General features: G+C 46.8%; 1 protein-coding gene across 3 annotated transcripts in view; it reads left to right on the top strand.

The window, feature by feature from the left end:
* The window catches only part of ADCY2 (adenylate cyclase 2), a 527,505-nt gene that overhangs the window by 252,390 nt on the left and 258,582 nt on the right, over positions 1–16,533 (top strand). For 2 of the 3 annotated variants that reach the window (XM_049860650.1, XM_049860633.1), the window contains exon 4: positions 9,405–9,554. The exons of the other annotated variant lie outside the window; for it this stretch is intronic. In XM_049860650.1, the coding sequence (XP_049716607.1) occupies positions 9,405–9,554 (150 nt within the window). The remainder of the gene's footprint in view (positions 1–9,404; positions 9,555–16,533) is intronic. 3 annotated transcript variants of the gene reach the window in all.

Genomic DNA, 16,533 nt, shown 5'->3' with positions numbered 1-16,533 from the left:
TTCACATGCACATGATGCAATTGAAAATACCACGGCTTGGGTCAGGCACACGTTAGTCTTCAAGGTGACATCTTTGCTTTTCAAAACTTTAAAGAGGTCCTTTGCAGCAGATTTGCCCAATGCAATGCGTCTTTTGATTTCTTGACTGCTGCTTCCATGGCTGTTGATTGTGGATCCAAGTAAAATGAAATCCTTGACAACGTCAGTCTTTTCTCCATTTATCATGATGTTGCTCATTGGTCCAGTTGTGAGGATTTTTGTTTTCCTTATGTTGAGGTGCAATCCGTACTGAAGGCTGTGGTCTTTGATCTTCATTAGTAAGTGCTTCAAATCCTCTTCACTTTCAGCAAACAAGGTTGTGTCATCTGCATAACGCAGGTTGTTAATGAGTCTTCCTCCAATCCTGATGCCCTGTTCTTCTTCATATAGTCCCTCTTCTCATATTATTTGCTCAGCATACGGATTGAATAGGTTTATGGTGAAAGAATACAACCCTGACACACACCTTTCCTGACTTTAAACCAATCAGAATCCCCTTGTTCTGTATGAACAACCACCTCTTGATCTATGTAAAGGTTCCTCATGAGCATAATTAAATGTTCTGGAATTTCCATTCTTCGAAATGTTATCCATAGTTTGTTATGATCCACACAGTCGAATGCCTTTGAATAGTCAATAAAACACAGATAAACATCCTTCTGGTATTCTCTGCTTTCAGCCAGGATCCATCTGACATCAGCAATGATATCCCTGGTTCCACATCCTCTTCTGAAACCTGCCTGAATTTCTGGCAGTTTCTTGTCGATATACTGCTGCAGCCATTTTTGAATGATCTTCAGCAGAATTTTGCTTACGTGTGATATTAATGATATTGTTCTATAATGTCCACATTCAGTTGGATCACCTTTCTTGGGAATAGGCATAAATATGGATCTCTTCCAGTCAGTTGGCAAGGAAGCTGTCTTCCATATTTCTTGTCATAGACGGGTGAACACCTCCAGTGCTACATCTGTTTGTTGAAACATCTCAATTGATATTCCATCAATTCCTGGAGCCTTGTTTTTTGCCAATGCGTTCAGAGCAGCTTAGACTTCTTCCTTCAGTACCATCGGTTCCTGATCATATGCCACCTCTTGAAATGGTTGAATATCGACTAATCCTTTTTGGTATAATGACTCTGTGTATTCCTTCCATCTTCTTTTGATGCTTCCTGCATCGTTTAATATTTTCCCCATGGAATCCTTCACTATTGCAACTCGAGGCTTGAATTTTTTCTTCAGTTCTTTCAGCTTGAGAAACGCTGAGCGTGTTCTTCCCTTTTGGTTTTCCATCTCCAGCTCTTTGCACATGTCATTATAATACTTTACTTTGTCTTCTCGAGCCACCCTTTGAAATCTTCTGTTCAGTTCTTTTACTTCATCAATTCTTCCTTTTGCTTTAGCTGCTCGAGGCTCAAGAGCAAGTTTCAGAGTCTCCTTTGACATCCACCTTGGTGTTTTCTTTCTTTCCTGTCTTTTCAGTGACCTCTTGCTTTCTTCATGGATGATGTCCTGGATGTCATTCCACAATTCGTCTGGCCTTCGGTCACTAGTGTTCAATGCATCAAATCTATTCTTGAGATGGTCTCTAAATTCAGGTGGGATGTACTCAAGGTCATAGTTTGGCTCTCGTGGACTTGCTCTGATTTTCTTCAGTTTCAGCTTGAACTTGCATATGAGCAATTGATGGTCTGTTCCACAGTCGGCTCCTGGCCTTGTTCTGATGATATTGAGCTTTTCCAACATCTCTTTCCACAGATGTGGTCAATTTGATTTCTGTGTGTTCCATCTGGCGAGGTCCATGTGTATAGTCACCATTTATGTTGGTGAAAGAAGGTATTTGCAATAAAGAAGTCGTTGGTCTTGCAAAATTCTATCATTTCATCTCCGGAATTGTTTCTATCACCAGGGCCATATTTTCCAACTACTGACCCTTCTTCATTCATTCTTTGCATTCATTCATTCTTCGAATTCCAATCGCCAGTAATTATCAATGCATCTTGATTGCACTTTCGATCAATTTCAGACTGCAACAGCTGATACAAATCTTCTATTTCTTCAACTTTGGCCCTAGTGGTTGGTGTGTAAATTTGAATAATAGTCGTATTAACTGGTCTTTCTTATAGGCGTATGGATATTATCCTATCATTATTTTTTTTTTTCTGACAGTGTTGTACTTCAGGATACACCTTGAAACGTTCTTTTTGATAATGAATGCAACACCATTCCTCTTTGAGTTGTCATTCCCAGCATAGTAGATTATATGATTGTCTGATTCAAAATGGCCAATACCAGTCCATTTCAGCTCACTAATGTCTAGGATATCGATGTTTACGCGTTCCATTTCATTTTTGACAATTTCCAATTTTCCTAGATTCATACTTCGTACCTTCCAGGTTCCAATTATTAATGGATGTTTGCAGCTCTTTCTTCTTATTTTGAGTCGTAGCACATCAGCAAATGAAGGTCCCAAAAGCTTTACTCCATCCATGTCATTAAGGTCGACTGTACTTTGAGGAGGCAGCTCTTCCCCAGTCATGTTTTGAGTGCCTTCCAACCTGGGGGGCTCATCTTCCAGCACTATATCAGACAATGTTCTGCTGCTGTTCATAAGGTTTTCACTGGCTAATGGTTTTCAGAAGTAGACTGCGGGGTCCTTCTTCCTAGTCTGTCTTAGTCTGGAATCTCAGCTGAAACCTGTCCTCCATGGGTGACCCTGCTGGTATCTGAATACCAGTGGCATAGCTTCCAGCATCACAGCAACACCCAAGCCTCCACAGTACGACAAACTGACAGACATGTGGGGGAACCCTACTTATTACTGCTTAATAAACAAAACCATTAGATATTTCTTCTAGCCTTGAGATGCCATGAAAAAATTACTGAGGCACTACAAGTACTGAGAAACAAAAGTATTTGGGAACCTCTGTGTTAGTGCTTTTATTTTTTTCAAGTGAAATTTTATAATCATGTTTATCACTTCGTTTCCTTCCACTGCAAGCATCCATATGTTCTCAAAAAGACAGCTGGATAGTGGGGACCCCTATAATGAAATGTGCATGGGGATCACCCTGACAGATGATGGTGATTACCCTGAGGGATGGTGGTGATTACCCTGAGAGATGGTGGTAATCACCCTGACGGATGGTGGTGATCACCCTGACGGATGGTGGTGATCACCCTGACGGATGGTGGTGATCACCCTGAGAGATGGTGGTGATCACTCTGAGGGATGGTGGTGATCACCCTGAGAGATGGTGGTGATCACTCTGAGGGATGGTGGTGATCACCCTGAGGGATGGTGGTGATCACCCTGAGAGGGGGTGGTGATCACCCTGAGAGATGGTGGTGATCACGCTGAGGGATGGTGGTGATCACCCTGAGAGGGGGTGGTGATCACTCTGAGGGCTGGTGGTGATCATCCTGAGGGATGGTGGTGATCACCCTGAGAGATGGTGGTGATCACCCTGAGACATGGGGGTGATCACTCTGAGAGATGGCAGTGATCATTCTGAGGGATGGTGGTGATCACCCTGAGAGATGGTGGTGATCACCCTGAGGGATGGTGGTGATCACCCTGAGGGATGGTGGTGATCACTCTGAGGGATGATGGTGATCACCCTGAGAGATGGTGGTGATCAATCACCCTGAGGGATGGTGGTGATCACTCTGACGGATGGTGGTGATCACTCTGAGGGATGATGGTGATCACCCTGAGAAATCACCCCAAGAGATGGTGGTGATCACCCTGAGAAATCACCCTGAGGGATGGTGGTGATCACCCTGAGAAATCACCCTGAGGGACGGTGGTGATCACTCCAAGGGATGATGGTGATCACCCTGAGAAATCACCCTGAGGGATGGTGGTGATCACCCTGAGAGGGGGTGGTGATCACCCTGAGGGATGGTGGTGATCACCCTGAGAGGGGGTGGTGATCATCCTGAGGGATGGTGGTGATCACCATGAGGGATGGTGGTGATCACCCTGAGAGGGGATGGTGATCACCCTGAGGGATGGTGGTGATCACCCTGAGGGATGGTGGTGATCATCCTGAGGGATGGTAGTGATCACCCTGAGGGATGGTGGTGATCATCCTGAGGGATGGTGGTGATCACCCTGAGACATGGGGGTGATCACTCTGAGAGATGGCAGTGATCATCCTGAGGGATGGTGGTGATCACCCTGAGACATGGGGGTGATCACTCTGAGAGATGGCAGTGATCATTCTGAGGGATGGTGGTGATCACCCTGAGACATGGGGGTGATCACCCTGAGAGATGGCAGTGATCATCCTGAGGGATGGTGGTGATCACTCTGAGAGATGGGGGTGATCACCCTGAGAGATGGCAGTGATCATTCTGAGGGATGGTGGTGATCACCCTGAGACATGGGGGTGATCACCCTGAGAGATGGCAGTGATCATCCTGAGAGATGGTGGTGATCACCCTGAGACATGGGGGTGATCACCCTGAGAGATGGCAGTGATCATTCTGAGGGATGGTGGTGATCACCCTGAGACATGGGGGTGATCACTCTGAGAGATGGCAGTGATCATTCTGAGGGATGGTGGTGATCACCCTGAGACATGGGGGTGATCACCCTGAGAGATGGCAGTGATCATCCTGAGGGATGGTGGTGATCACTCTGAGAGATGGGGGTGATCACCCTGAGAGATGGCAGTGATCATCCTGAGGGATGGTGGTGATCACCCTGAGACATGGGGGTGATCACCCTGAGAGATGGCAGTGATCATTCTGAGGGATGGTGGTGATCACCCTGAGACATGGGGGTGATCACTCTGAGAAATGGCAGTGATCATCCTGAGGGATGGTGGTGATCACTCTGAGAGATGGCAGTGATCATCCTGAGGGATGGTGGTGATCACTCTGAGAGATGGCAGTGATCATCCTGAGGGATGGTGGTGATCACTCTGAGAGATGGGGGTGATCACTCTGAGAGATGGCAGTGATCATCCTGAGGGATGGCAGTGATCATCCTGAGGGATGGTGGTGATCACCCTGAGAGATCACCCTGAGTGATCACCAAGGAACTACAATGAAAATCTCCCTCACAAGCTCATGAGAAGCCTGCCCTGCCTCATATTTGTTCATTTCCTTGTTTATTGACCTTTATTACTGGTATATTTTACATATTTTGGGGTACAAAATATAGTCAGTCATAAATAAGTGCTCAAGAATCGTTAGTTAAAGGAATAAAGTAACGGGATGACTTCCTCACCTAGGCCTGTCTTACCCCGTCATCATCAGTGTGTAGCACAGGAGCCGTTGTTTTAGCTGCGGTGGAGTCAGCCCCATGGACGAGGAGACAAAATGCCGCCCAGTCCTGTGCCATCCCCGGGATCACTGCGGGTCATACCAGTATGATCCAGAGACTTCAGAAGTAGGTCACCAGGCCTTTCTTCCTAGTCCCTCCCAGACCGGAAGCTTCGCTGAAGCCTGTTCAGCATCACAGCAACGTGCAAGCCTCCACTGACAGACGGGCAGTGCCTGTGCGTGAGGTGCATTGGTCGGGAATCGAGCCCGGGTCTCCTGCATGGAACAGGGGTATCCTACCACTGAACCACCGTTTCCCTCCAAAGGAGTACCAGCCCCAAATTTCCAGGGAACACAGGTATATCTTTCAAGTGGATTCTATGGCAATTTATAAATAAAAGCATCTTTAAAACTCAGTAACATGTAAAGCAAAGCCCATTCCCTGTTATGATGCTCTCTGAACGCTGGAGGGAAAAAGCAGCTGCCATCCTGGCATTTGGGAGAACGTTGAGATGTAGCTCGGCGATCTGGGCTGATCCAGTGTGTATTCCCTGAAATTGTCGGTCACGGACCGGAAGTCAGAGGCTTGTGGCAGTGGTTGGACGCTTGTCTTTGCACCTTCACAGATCATGGTCTCCAGGAAAACACGCAGTGCGAGTGGAAGGAAAGCGGTGGAGGTGACCCCCGCATACGCCCTGGGGAGCGAGTATGTTTATGTCCATCTTTGCCCTTTATCCCAGTGAACGGGGAGCTGCTACCAGGCACCCCTGCCATAATGGAACATAATGTACTGATAATGGAACAGCTAGAGTTTAGTTTGTAATGAAAAATAGTTTGTTTCCTGATTTGCGAAAGGTCTCAGTTATGCTTCCAAGTGGCTATTTAGTATTGCTGATGACAGAGTGACTTTGTGGAGCGTGTTTGGGTTTAACAGAGAAGGACATTTAAATTCAAATAGACTTTTGTGAAGCACAGCCCTTGTTTTTCTCCTCTCTTTGAAGTCCATGGCTGTTCTGCAGGATTCTGCAATCTGACATTTCACTATGAACACGCTTGCTGATGTCACATTTTGGTTGACGTGCAGGTTTGGTCATGCTAAGCCTATGTTTTTATTCCTCTGCCTCTATGTAAGTGCATGCCTCTGTTGTCATTTGATATCACGTTTAGGCCTGTTTGCCTTCATAAGCGACCGTGGTGGCTCAGCGGTAGAATTCTCACCTTCCACGCAGGAGACCCGGGTTCGATTCCTGGCCAATGCACCTTACGCGCCAACCACCACCCATTTGTCAGTGGAGCCTTGCGTGTTGTTATGATGCAGAACAGGTTTCAGCAGAGCTTCCAGACTAAGAAAAGCAAGAAAGGCCTGGAGGTCTATTTCTGAAAATCAGCCAGCGGAAACCCCGTGGATCACAACAGCCTGATCCGCAGCCAAGCATGGAGATGATACACCACAGGCAGTGTTTCGTTTTGTTGTGCCCGGGGTTGCCATGAGGCAGGGGCTGGGTTGACAGCAGTTAACGACATGTTTGGAAGGGCAGTGGTGGGATCGTAATTTGACGGCAGCTACCGGCCTTTCCGCCAGCACAGAGTTTGGTAATTATGCATCTCCCGAGAGCCTACAGAAGTGTTGACAGATCACCCACGTTTGTATAAAGTGAAGACGGGGGGGCTGGAGCCGTCTTGGCACAGTCCCAGTTGTGAAGGCTGCAGATCTTATACGCATTCAACTTCAAGGCCAACTGTAGTCTGTGGGGTGAACCTCGACTGGTGTTTGTGTCTTAAAGAACTCATTCTCTTCCGAGACATCTCGTGGAGACCAGGTTTCCCCGTCTGTTTTCTGACGGTGAGAGAGTAGCTAAATGAAGCCATAAGATAAAAGAAGATGTCAAGACAGTGAGATGTTATAAAAAAACAAACTCCAAAATAGGCCTTTTTATCATATGCTCTGCTTAGCAGTCTTCTAGGAAATAAAAATGCTTTGATATTATTTTTGAAAAGAAAATTGTCACCTCATCACTCCGTGGATGCCCTAGGTTTCTTACTAACGCACCCTTTAGAAAGAAAGATGCTCCAGGCGCCAGTTGTATGCGTAAATCTGCATGTTTATTAGTTATTAAAGCGACTGGGCTGGTTCTACTAACCTAAAAAGCCCGCTGCTATTGAGTCGATTCTGACTCATGGCGACCCATGACTTACAGTAGAGCTACTCCATAGGGTTTGCTTGGCTGTAATCTATAAGGTCGCTATGAGCTGGAATCAACTCAGTGGCAGTTGGTTTGGTTTTTTGGTTTAATCTCTACAGAAGCAGATTGCCAGGCCTTTCTACCACTGCACTGCTGGGTGGGCTGAAACAGCTAGTCTTTAGGTTAGTAGTTAGGTACTTCCCCACCCCCCCCCGGTTATTCTGTGAATATGGACTATTTTTATTATCAGGGTAAGAGAGCAATGAATTGTATACACCTGCTCCTGCACTCACTAGTAATCTGACATTTCACATGACGACAACGATAAAAAAAATCTACTACCTGACTGTTTTGTGCACACCCTCGCCACGCACAGCTCATCAAGGGCTCAGGCGGAGGGAGGAGTGGTGTATTTAACCTGAGTCTGGAACTCTCCGGGTAGCTGACACTCTGGTTCCTCCTTGCTTGTGCCTCCCTCTCTCCTCCTGGCTCTTGCCTGGTGTGCCCCAGCCTCTGCCCCACGCTGGCCTCACATGTGGGCACCACCTGGAGTGAGGTGCGGGCAATGGGTGGCGCTTGCCTCTGCAGAGATGCCCCTGGCCGAGGCCACTGAGTACTGCCCAGCCAGCCCACCCTGCTTCCCGCACAGAGTGTACCAGGTGGCTGAGGACACCTGGCCAGCAGCCCGCAGCACAGATTCAGATTTTGGGGAGCAGAGCGAGGATGAGCCAGTGACCAGCGCAGATACAGAGGAGCTGTGGCCCCCCAGCTGGGAGGGCTGGGGCCAGGGAGGAGGGGAGGCCAGGGCAGGAAGGACCTGGTCTTTGGAATCCAACCATGTCGGTAAGTAATGAGCGGGTGTATTTGGAAAGGCTACCGTTGCCCCATATGAACAAACTATAAGGAGAGGTATCACTCACCCAGGCTCAGCGAAGGCAGCTGTGGTGAGCACGCACCCTGCGTCCGGCGTCCAGTACTGCAGATGTAACAGCCGTGCAGCCTGCGTGGCGCGCAGGAGGCGCACAGGAGGCAGCTGTGGGCTGGCAGGGAGGCTCTGCTCCACGTGTCTCTTGTCTTCCTGGGCATGTTCTTTTCTGGCAATGACACAGGGACAAGAGAATGGCCCAGAGCACACACGGCTCCCATCTGAGAGCATTAGCCGTGGCACATGACAGGGCTGAGCCCAGAGTCAAGGGAGGTATTCAGGTTCACCTTTCCAAGGGCGGGGGTCCAACAGGGGAGTTTGTTGTTGTTAGTTGCCCTTGAGTCACCTCCCACTCATGGCAACCCCGTGTACAACAGAATGAAATGTTGCCCCATCCTGCGCCACCTTCACGATTGTTGGTATACGCAAGTCAGTTGTGACCACTGTGTATTTTGAGTGCCTGGAAACCCTATGGGGCAGTCCTACTGTGTCCTATAGGGTCGCTATGAGTCAGAATACACTCAAGGGCAAAGGGTTTGGTTTTTTTTTTTTTTTTTTGACTCCAACCTAGAGGGCCCCTCTTCCAGCACGGTATCAGACAACGTTCTGTTGTGCTCTGCAGGGTTTTCACCGGCTAGTTTTCAGAAGTAGATCACCAGGCCTTTCTTCCTGGTCTAAGTCTGGAAGCTCCGCTGAAACCTGTCAGCCCTGGGTAACCCTGCTGATATTTGAATACCGGTGACATAGCTTCAAGCATCACAGCAACACACAAGCCCCCACAGTATGACAGATGACAGGTAGTAGAAGAACGGAGTAGAACCTCTAAAAAGGTAGCTGCTTTCGTTAAGTGAGTAAAAATGTTAGCATGAAAACAAATAAAATTAAACTCCTGCAGAGCCCCATCTTGGAAGACCGCTGCGAATAAGTGTTTTCCTGCTGTGGTAGAGGCACTCACCCTGCCGTCGGCTCTCTCTGTCCCTTCAGATACTGGCCAACGTGATCATTTTCATCTGCGGGAACCTGGCGGGCGCCTACCACAAGCATCTCATGGAGCTGGCTCTGCAGCAGACCTATCAGGACACGTGTAATTGCATCAAGTCCCGCATCAAGTTGGAGTTTGAAAAACGTCAGCAGGTAACGTACATGTTCGATCCCATTTCCCACGGCCTGGGGCATGATTAGAGGTGGCGTCGTGACTGCCCATGTTAAGTTTGCAGCTCATTCCTGCCTGGTGTCAGAAGGAAAGCAGGGGTGTGGACTCCCCATGCCCAGCTGGGCTCTGTTCCTGGGGGGAGGGGTGGCGTCACAAACACAAGAGCAGGATGGCATCCGCCCACTGGGTCCTTCAGAGCAGGACCCCAGGACCCCCCATGTAGATGCCACATCCACCGTCAGTATGTGGCTGGGGATTCACATAACAGCACTTGATGGGAACACTCGGTTTCTGCGAAAGCACGTTTATTTCTCTGTGACAGCGTTGGTGTGACAGCTTGCCCCAGCTGAGACGGGAGTCCCCCCGCTCTGTGCCTTCTCGGCCCTTCGTACAGTACCCGCCCGTCTTAGTCATCTAGTGCTGCTGTAACAGAAATACCACAAGCGATGGGCTTAACAAACAGAAGTTACTCCCTCACAGTCTAGTAGGCCACAAGTCCAAATTCAGGCCTCCTCCAGGGGAAGGCTTTCTCTCTCTGTTGGCTCTGGGAGAAGATCTTCCCTGGCCTAGGAGTGTCTCAGGTGCAGGGATCCTGGGTCTAAAGAACATGCTCTGCTCCTGGTGCTACTTTCCTGCTGGTACAAAGTACCCAGTCCTCTGCTCACTTCTCTTTCCTTTTGTCTCTTACAAGATAAAAGGTGTTGCAGGCCACACCCCAGGGAAACTCCCTTTACATTGGATCAGGGCTGTGACCTGAGTAAGGGTGTTACATTCTACCCTAATGCTCTTTAACATAATCTAATCTTGTCTCGTTACCCACAGGCAGAGGTTAGGACTTATGACACACAGGAAAGTTACATCAATCACAAAATGGAGGACAACCACACAATACTGGGAATCAGGACCTCACCAAGTTGACACAGATTTGGGGGGGACACAATTCAGTCCATAACACTGCTGTTCACAAAGGAGGAGGTGATCACAGTCATTTCTGAGCAGGCTGACTGGAGTCAGGGAGACAGGTCTAGAAGGACCTTGTCATTGTGGATGGTGGGGGCAGCCCTAGGATGAGGCGTAGAAATGTACATCGGAGAAATGCATAGATTGTGATGAAAAGTCACAGAAAAACAAGGCATGAAGATGAGTAGACTGTGTGGGGAGACAAAGCTGGGCAGTGTCATCAGGGGTGGGGCTAGCAGGGCAAGCGGTTACACTCTGAAGGGAAATCCACCCACGAAGGGGTCCCGTGTTGGACATCCTTAGCTTCAGGGGATGGCAGGATATCCATTGAAATGGTTTTCTTTTTCATGGGTAGGTTTTATTTGTCACCAGGAGCCCGGTCTGTTCTCTGTGAACACTGTACTCCACTCCTCAACCGCTCGTCATCATACCTGTGCCATTACCAGCATTTGGCAGCTAGAGTGTGTTTACTGTTTGTTATTATACTACCGATCCTTAAATTGTATCGGATTAGTGTGTCCCATAGAATTGCATCAAAATATATGATGATGGTAGAAGCAAACCGCACCCTTTTAATTTTGGAACTAAACTTTTGTTTTTGCATGGAATAATGAATAATATCAAATTCCTTTTTGAAAACAGGGGTGTTTGTTCATTGAGTCAACAAATATTTATGAAGCAGCTAGTTCAGGCATGATTCTAGGCACTGGGGTATGGCTGTGAATATTGCTTTCTCACTGGTATGATTAGCAAATTTAGTGGTTTGTCTTTTTAAAAATGCATTTAGAGGGGCAACAAAGATATTCAGTAACTGGTGTTTAATTCCTTGGCCTATATGTATATCGAACTCTAGAGTCAATATTAAGAGACAAAACCAGTTGTTCGGTGGGGTCTGTTATCCAGCATCTTTTCATATACTTCATGTTCAGCTATGTTTTAAATGTTTTAAATGTGGGTTTTAGAAAATTCTATAGTTTCAACAAACAGAACTTATAGTCTATGTGCTATATAGAGTTCAGCAGTTTTGAGATAGATGGCTTCCTTTTCTCAAACAGTAAACACTGGATCAGCTTAGTCCTGACAGTCATTTTAGTTCTTTTCTCCGTCACCTCCAGAATCCACTTCCAAATGGCAACAAGGCTGGGGAAACGGAATTCCAAGAAGACAGGTTACATAACCTCATATTTATAGTACCAACTTTGACAAAAGTCCTAAGTCCCGCTACTGACGTCATCTGCACTTCATATTTCTCTGAAGAGACCTTGAACAGCCAAAAACATCTTTGTCACTAGAGCTGTGGGGTTCACCGGGTCACTCATGCCACACTTTGTCCTTACATAGCTCATCAGCTAGACCAGGGTGGGAACATCATGGGAGATATTACACAGGCGTGCACTTACTATTTTTTTTTTTTTTTAAAAGGAACGAATGATCTTTCATAAGGCAAAAGGGAAATAAGAAGTTACATTGCTGTTGTGTGTTAGTTGCCAACACGTCAGCTCTGACCTTATGCACAACGGAACAAAACGGTTCCCCTCCCCCGCCTCCCTGTGCCATCTTCATGATCACTGGTATGTTCAAGGCTGTTGTTGAGGCTATTGTGTCAACCCACCTTGCTAAATGGTTTCCCTCGTTTTCGCTAACCTTACCAGGAAGTGATTGCTCTTCCTGATGACATGACCAAAGTAAGCAAGCCAAAGTCTTGCCGCCCTTGCTTCTGAGGAGCATTCTGGTATAGTAAGAATCTATAATAAAATACAGAAACCCTGGTGACGTAGCGGGTAAGTGCTATGGCTGCTAACTAAAAGGTTGGCAGTTCGAATCCACCAGGCCCTCCTTGGAAACTCTGTGTGGCAGTTCTACTATGAGTCGGAATCGACTTGACGGCAGCGGGTTTTATAATAAAATATAATATGACATGTCAAAAGTAATTTGCCACAAAAAGTTGGGGAGCCAACTTCCAATTCTAGTCACAAAAAACACTACTTTTCTTGTTTAGAAAATATGTTCCTAAAATTGGAATAAAATTTTTTTTTCAGACCAGTATGTAATTAAATGGGAATGAGAAATTCTCTTGAAAACATCAAGGTGGTATAACATGATGGCTTTAGAGAGACAGAGAAGAACTGGCCAGTGGCCGTGTATGTGGGCTTCACAGAGGGGAGCAGTCCCCAAAACATGGTGCCAGGTGGGGCCGCAGGCCAAATTCAGCTTGTCAGGGTTCGGGGCTTCCACATGTCCTTCCTGCCCACCGCTCCCCACACACTGCATTTTCTTCATCCACAGTCACCATCAACAAGAGTGATGTCCTTTAATGTGCTATATTCCGGGGCAGGGAACACGCGGAGAGCAGCCACAGTGCACTTGGTTTCAGCCATTGGTAAGATAAAGGAAATACTGTCCTATTTAATGTTACGTGTCAGCAGCTGCCTCAGAGCAAGTTGACACCCCTAATGGTTGGGAGACTGCCGTCTTGAATGGTTGTTTTTGCGGTTACCGTGGAGTCAAGTCCGACTCAGGGCACCCCGTGGGTGCAGAGTAGAACTGCTCCACAGGTTTTTTAAGGCTGTGACCTCTTGGAAGAAGATCGCCAGGGCTGTCTTCTGAGGTGCCTCTGGGTGGGTTCAAACCACCAACCTTTCAACTAGTAGTCCAGCACTGAACTGTTTGCACCCCCGGGGACCACATCTTGAGTGGTTGCTGAACAGTTACTCAGTGTTTTGAATGCTATTGCGTAGCTACTTAGCAGTTTGTGTCTGCTGCCCTTCATCCTCAGGGGCAGTGCAAGGGACCAGTGAGCCTCGGCAGCGGCCCCTCCAGAGCCCAGGATACATTATCGGGGGTTGTCTAGGGGTGCTGAGAGCATCTCAGAACTGCTCAGCACTGTCCTTTCTTTGTTTCCAATTTTGTGATGTTTTCCCTCTATGCAAATAACATGAATTTCTAGAAATGAAAAAAAAAATGTTTGAATGAAGTGGCTATTTGTACCCTGAGGTTTTAGGGGAGGAGGGAATGAAAAACGTTGGCAGAGAGATTCTGAGTTTAGTTCTTGCCCTAAATGTGCCCTCATGTGTAAACTATAGACAGTGTTATTTTTCTGCTAGGTAGGAAAAGTCACGCGTTGCGTTGGGGCTGAGGCTATCCTCAGGGATGAGTATGTTCTCCGTGAGTTGTGACTTTTGTCCTGAGTTTACATCCTGCAGTAAAAACCATCTCTACAGCACCCTGACTGTGCACAGAAGCTTCTTTGTCAGACCTGGAATATGGAATAGACTCTCAGGAGTGGATGGCAGCCAGCCTCCCAGCAAAACAAGTGCTGTCCTTCCTCACTGCCTCAGCGGTGGAAATAAATGTGGCTTCTGTGGGAGGACAAACCTGCTGTGAATTTTTATGTAAAGAAAATAAACCCTCGTTAACTTATGTGGACCACCCGTCTGTCGGTCTGTTGTTCTGTGGTGGCTCATGTGTTGCTGTGTGATGCTAGAAACTATGCCCCCAGTATTTCAAATACCAGCAGGGCCACCCATGATGGACAGTTTTCAGCAGAGCTTCCAGACTAGGACAGACTAGGAAGAAAGGCCTAGTGATCTACTTCTCAAAACCAGCCGGTGAAAACCCTGTGGAGCACAACAGAACATTGTCTGATAAGTGCTGGAAGATAAGGTCCCTAGGCCGGAAGGCGCTCAAAACGCACAGTGGTCACAAAAGTTTCAACAACCATGAAGATGGCACAGGACCTGGCGACCTTTCATTCTGTTGTACGTGAGGTCGCCATGAGTTGGAATCAACTCAATGGCAAATAACGACAATTTATGTGTTGTCTTTGTTTTGGTGTAATTCAGAGAATTGTCTGGTCTACCCTAACCTGCAACCACCCTGGGATTAGACAGGACAGCCTGCATGTTCTTATACAACGTAGTAGTTAAGCGAGCCACTGGGACCCTGTGTTTCCCTGGATTTTTCTCCCTAGTGTGGGGGTTTAGTGAGTTCAGGAGACTTTGAGGTTTTCCTTAGATGCAAAGTTTTTTTTACGCTGCAGCCTTCAGTGGAGCACCTGAGTGGGCCTGCATGTCCACGGCTGGATGGACAGGTTAACAGATCCATCTTCATGCCAGTGTGATTGCAGGTAACATTACGGCGTTACTGAGTGCATCGTACACGTTGTTTCATCACGTTCTTAGGTAAGGTGTTCTAGAAGTTGTTTTTGATTCATGCTGCTAATTATTTGTTCCTTTTCAAAAGGGGTAAAATGAGAACCGAAGCAAGTAGCCACATCCCCAGCGTGAAACGCATGGTGCTTAATAGGTTGTTGTTATTGTTGTCAGGTGCTGTCCAGTTGGCTGTGACCCATAGTGACCCCATATACAACAGAAGGAAACACTGCCCAGTCCTGTGCCATCCTCACAATCATTGCTTTGTTTGAGCCCATTGCTACAGCCACTGTGTCAATCCATCTCATTGAGGGTCTTCCTCTTTTTCGATGACTGCGTGCTTTACCAAGCATAATGTCCTTCTCCAATGACTGGTCCCTCCTGATAACATGTCCAAAGTACATGAGACGAAGTTTCACCCCCTTGCTTCTCAGGAGCAATCTGACTGTACTTCTTCCCAGACAGATTTTTTGGTTCTTCTGGTAGTCCATGGTATATTCAATATTCTTTGCCAACACCATAATTCATAGGCATGAGTTCCCCTTTGGTCTTCCTTATTCATTCTCCAGCTTTCACATGCATATGAGGGGACTGAGAATATCATGGCTTAGTCCCTGGCCAGCTCTAAAACCGTCTATCCAGCATGTAAATGACATCCTGGTAAGAAAGTGGTCAGTAGCTGGCCTGGCCATTGAACCCTCAAGCAGTAGCATTAAGCAACAGAAATCAGCTTCTACCCTGGCCTGAGCAGGCCTGCATTGTAAGTGACCATCCCAATGTGTTACGCCGTATTACATATCTGTCTAAGTCTCCTAGTGCTGCTATAACAGAAATACCACAAGTGGGGGCTTTAGAGAACAGAAGTTTATTTTCTCACAGTCTAGGAGGCTAGAAGCCTGAATTCAGAGTATGGCTCTAGAAGGAGGTCCTTGTCTATTTCGGCTTCTAGTAGCCAGCAGTCCTTGGAGGTTCTGGACTTGTAGATACTTCTGCCTCCCTTGTCATCTGACTTCTCCCTGTTGCTCCCCTTTTCTCTGTGCTAATCTGCTGTTTTTATACATAAAAAATGATTAGATTTAAACCACACCCTGCACTAATATGGTCTCAACACAAGAAAAGTGATCCCCTATTACCAAATGGGATCACATCCACAGGGACAGGAGTTAGGATTCCAACATGTATGTTGGGGAAATATTTTAACCCGTACCAGCATCTGTATTTGGTATCTCTGGCTGTACATTTTAAACTGCCCACTAATGGTTTCCACCATGGTATGCTTTCCCCACTGTGTCTTTGCTGCTTTCTGAATTGTTTGTTGAGACTCGGGAAGGGGCGGGCAGTGGGGCTGATTGATTTTTCTAGAAAGGCAGCTGCATTCCTGGATTAAACATTTATTAAAAAATTACAGCTGTAGTTGTAAGTGCTATCTCATTCTCTGGTAATCGCTACTCGAAAGGTTTTAACCGAGGTAGAAATAATGAAAAAGTTATTTTTAAATATTTCAAAACTACCACTCATCCGTCAGTGTGTTGTGTTGTGCTGAGCTCCATGTTACTGTGATGTTGAAAGCTATGCTACTGGTATTTCTAAAACCAGCAGGGTCCACCCATGGTGGACAGTTTTCAACAGAGCTTCCAGACTAAGACAAGCTAGGAAGAAGGATTTGGCAGTCTACTTCTAAAAAACATTGGCCAGTGAAAACCTTATGAATAGCAGGGAGACATTTTAAAATAGGCAACTAATAATAACAACATGGAAACCATGAATGGAGATCAAATTTGACTGGAAAATTGGTAAAATAATTAATGGCATAGGACAGAAACTCAAGCCTCTACTAGTATTAACTATT

This window comes from Elephas maximus, chromosome 2, assembly GCF_024166365.1.
Source record: "Elephas maximus indicus isolate mEleMax1 chromosome 2, mEleMax1 primary haplotype, whole genome shotgun sequence".
In the NCBI taxonomy this organism is placed as follows: domain Eukaryota; kingdom Metazoa; phylum Chordata; class Mammalia; order Proboscidea; family Elephantidae; genus Elephas; species Elephas maximus.
The sequence above is the reverse complement of the archived record's forward strand: the minus strand, read 5'-3'. Positions and strand labels throughout refer to the sequence as shown.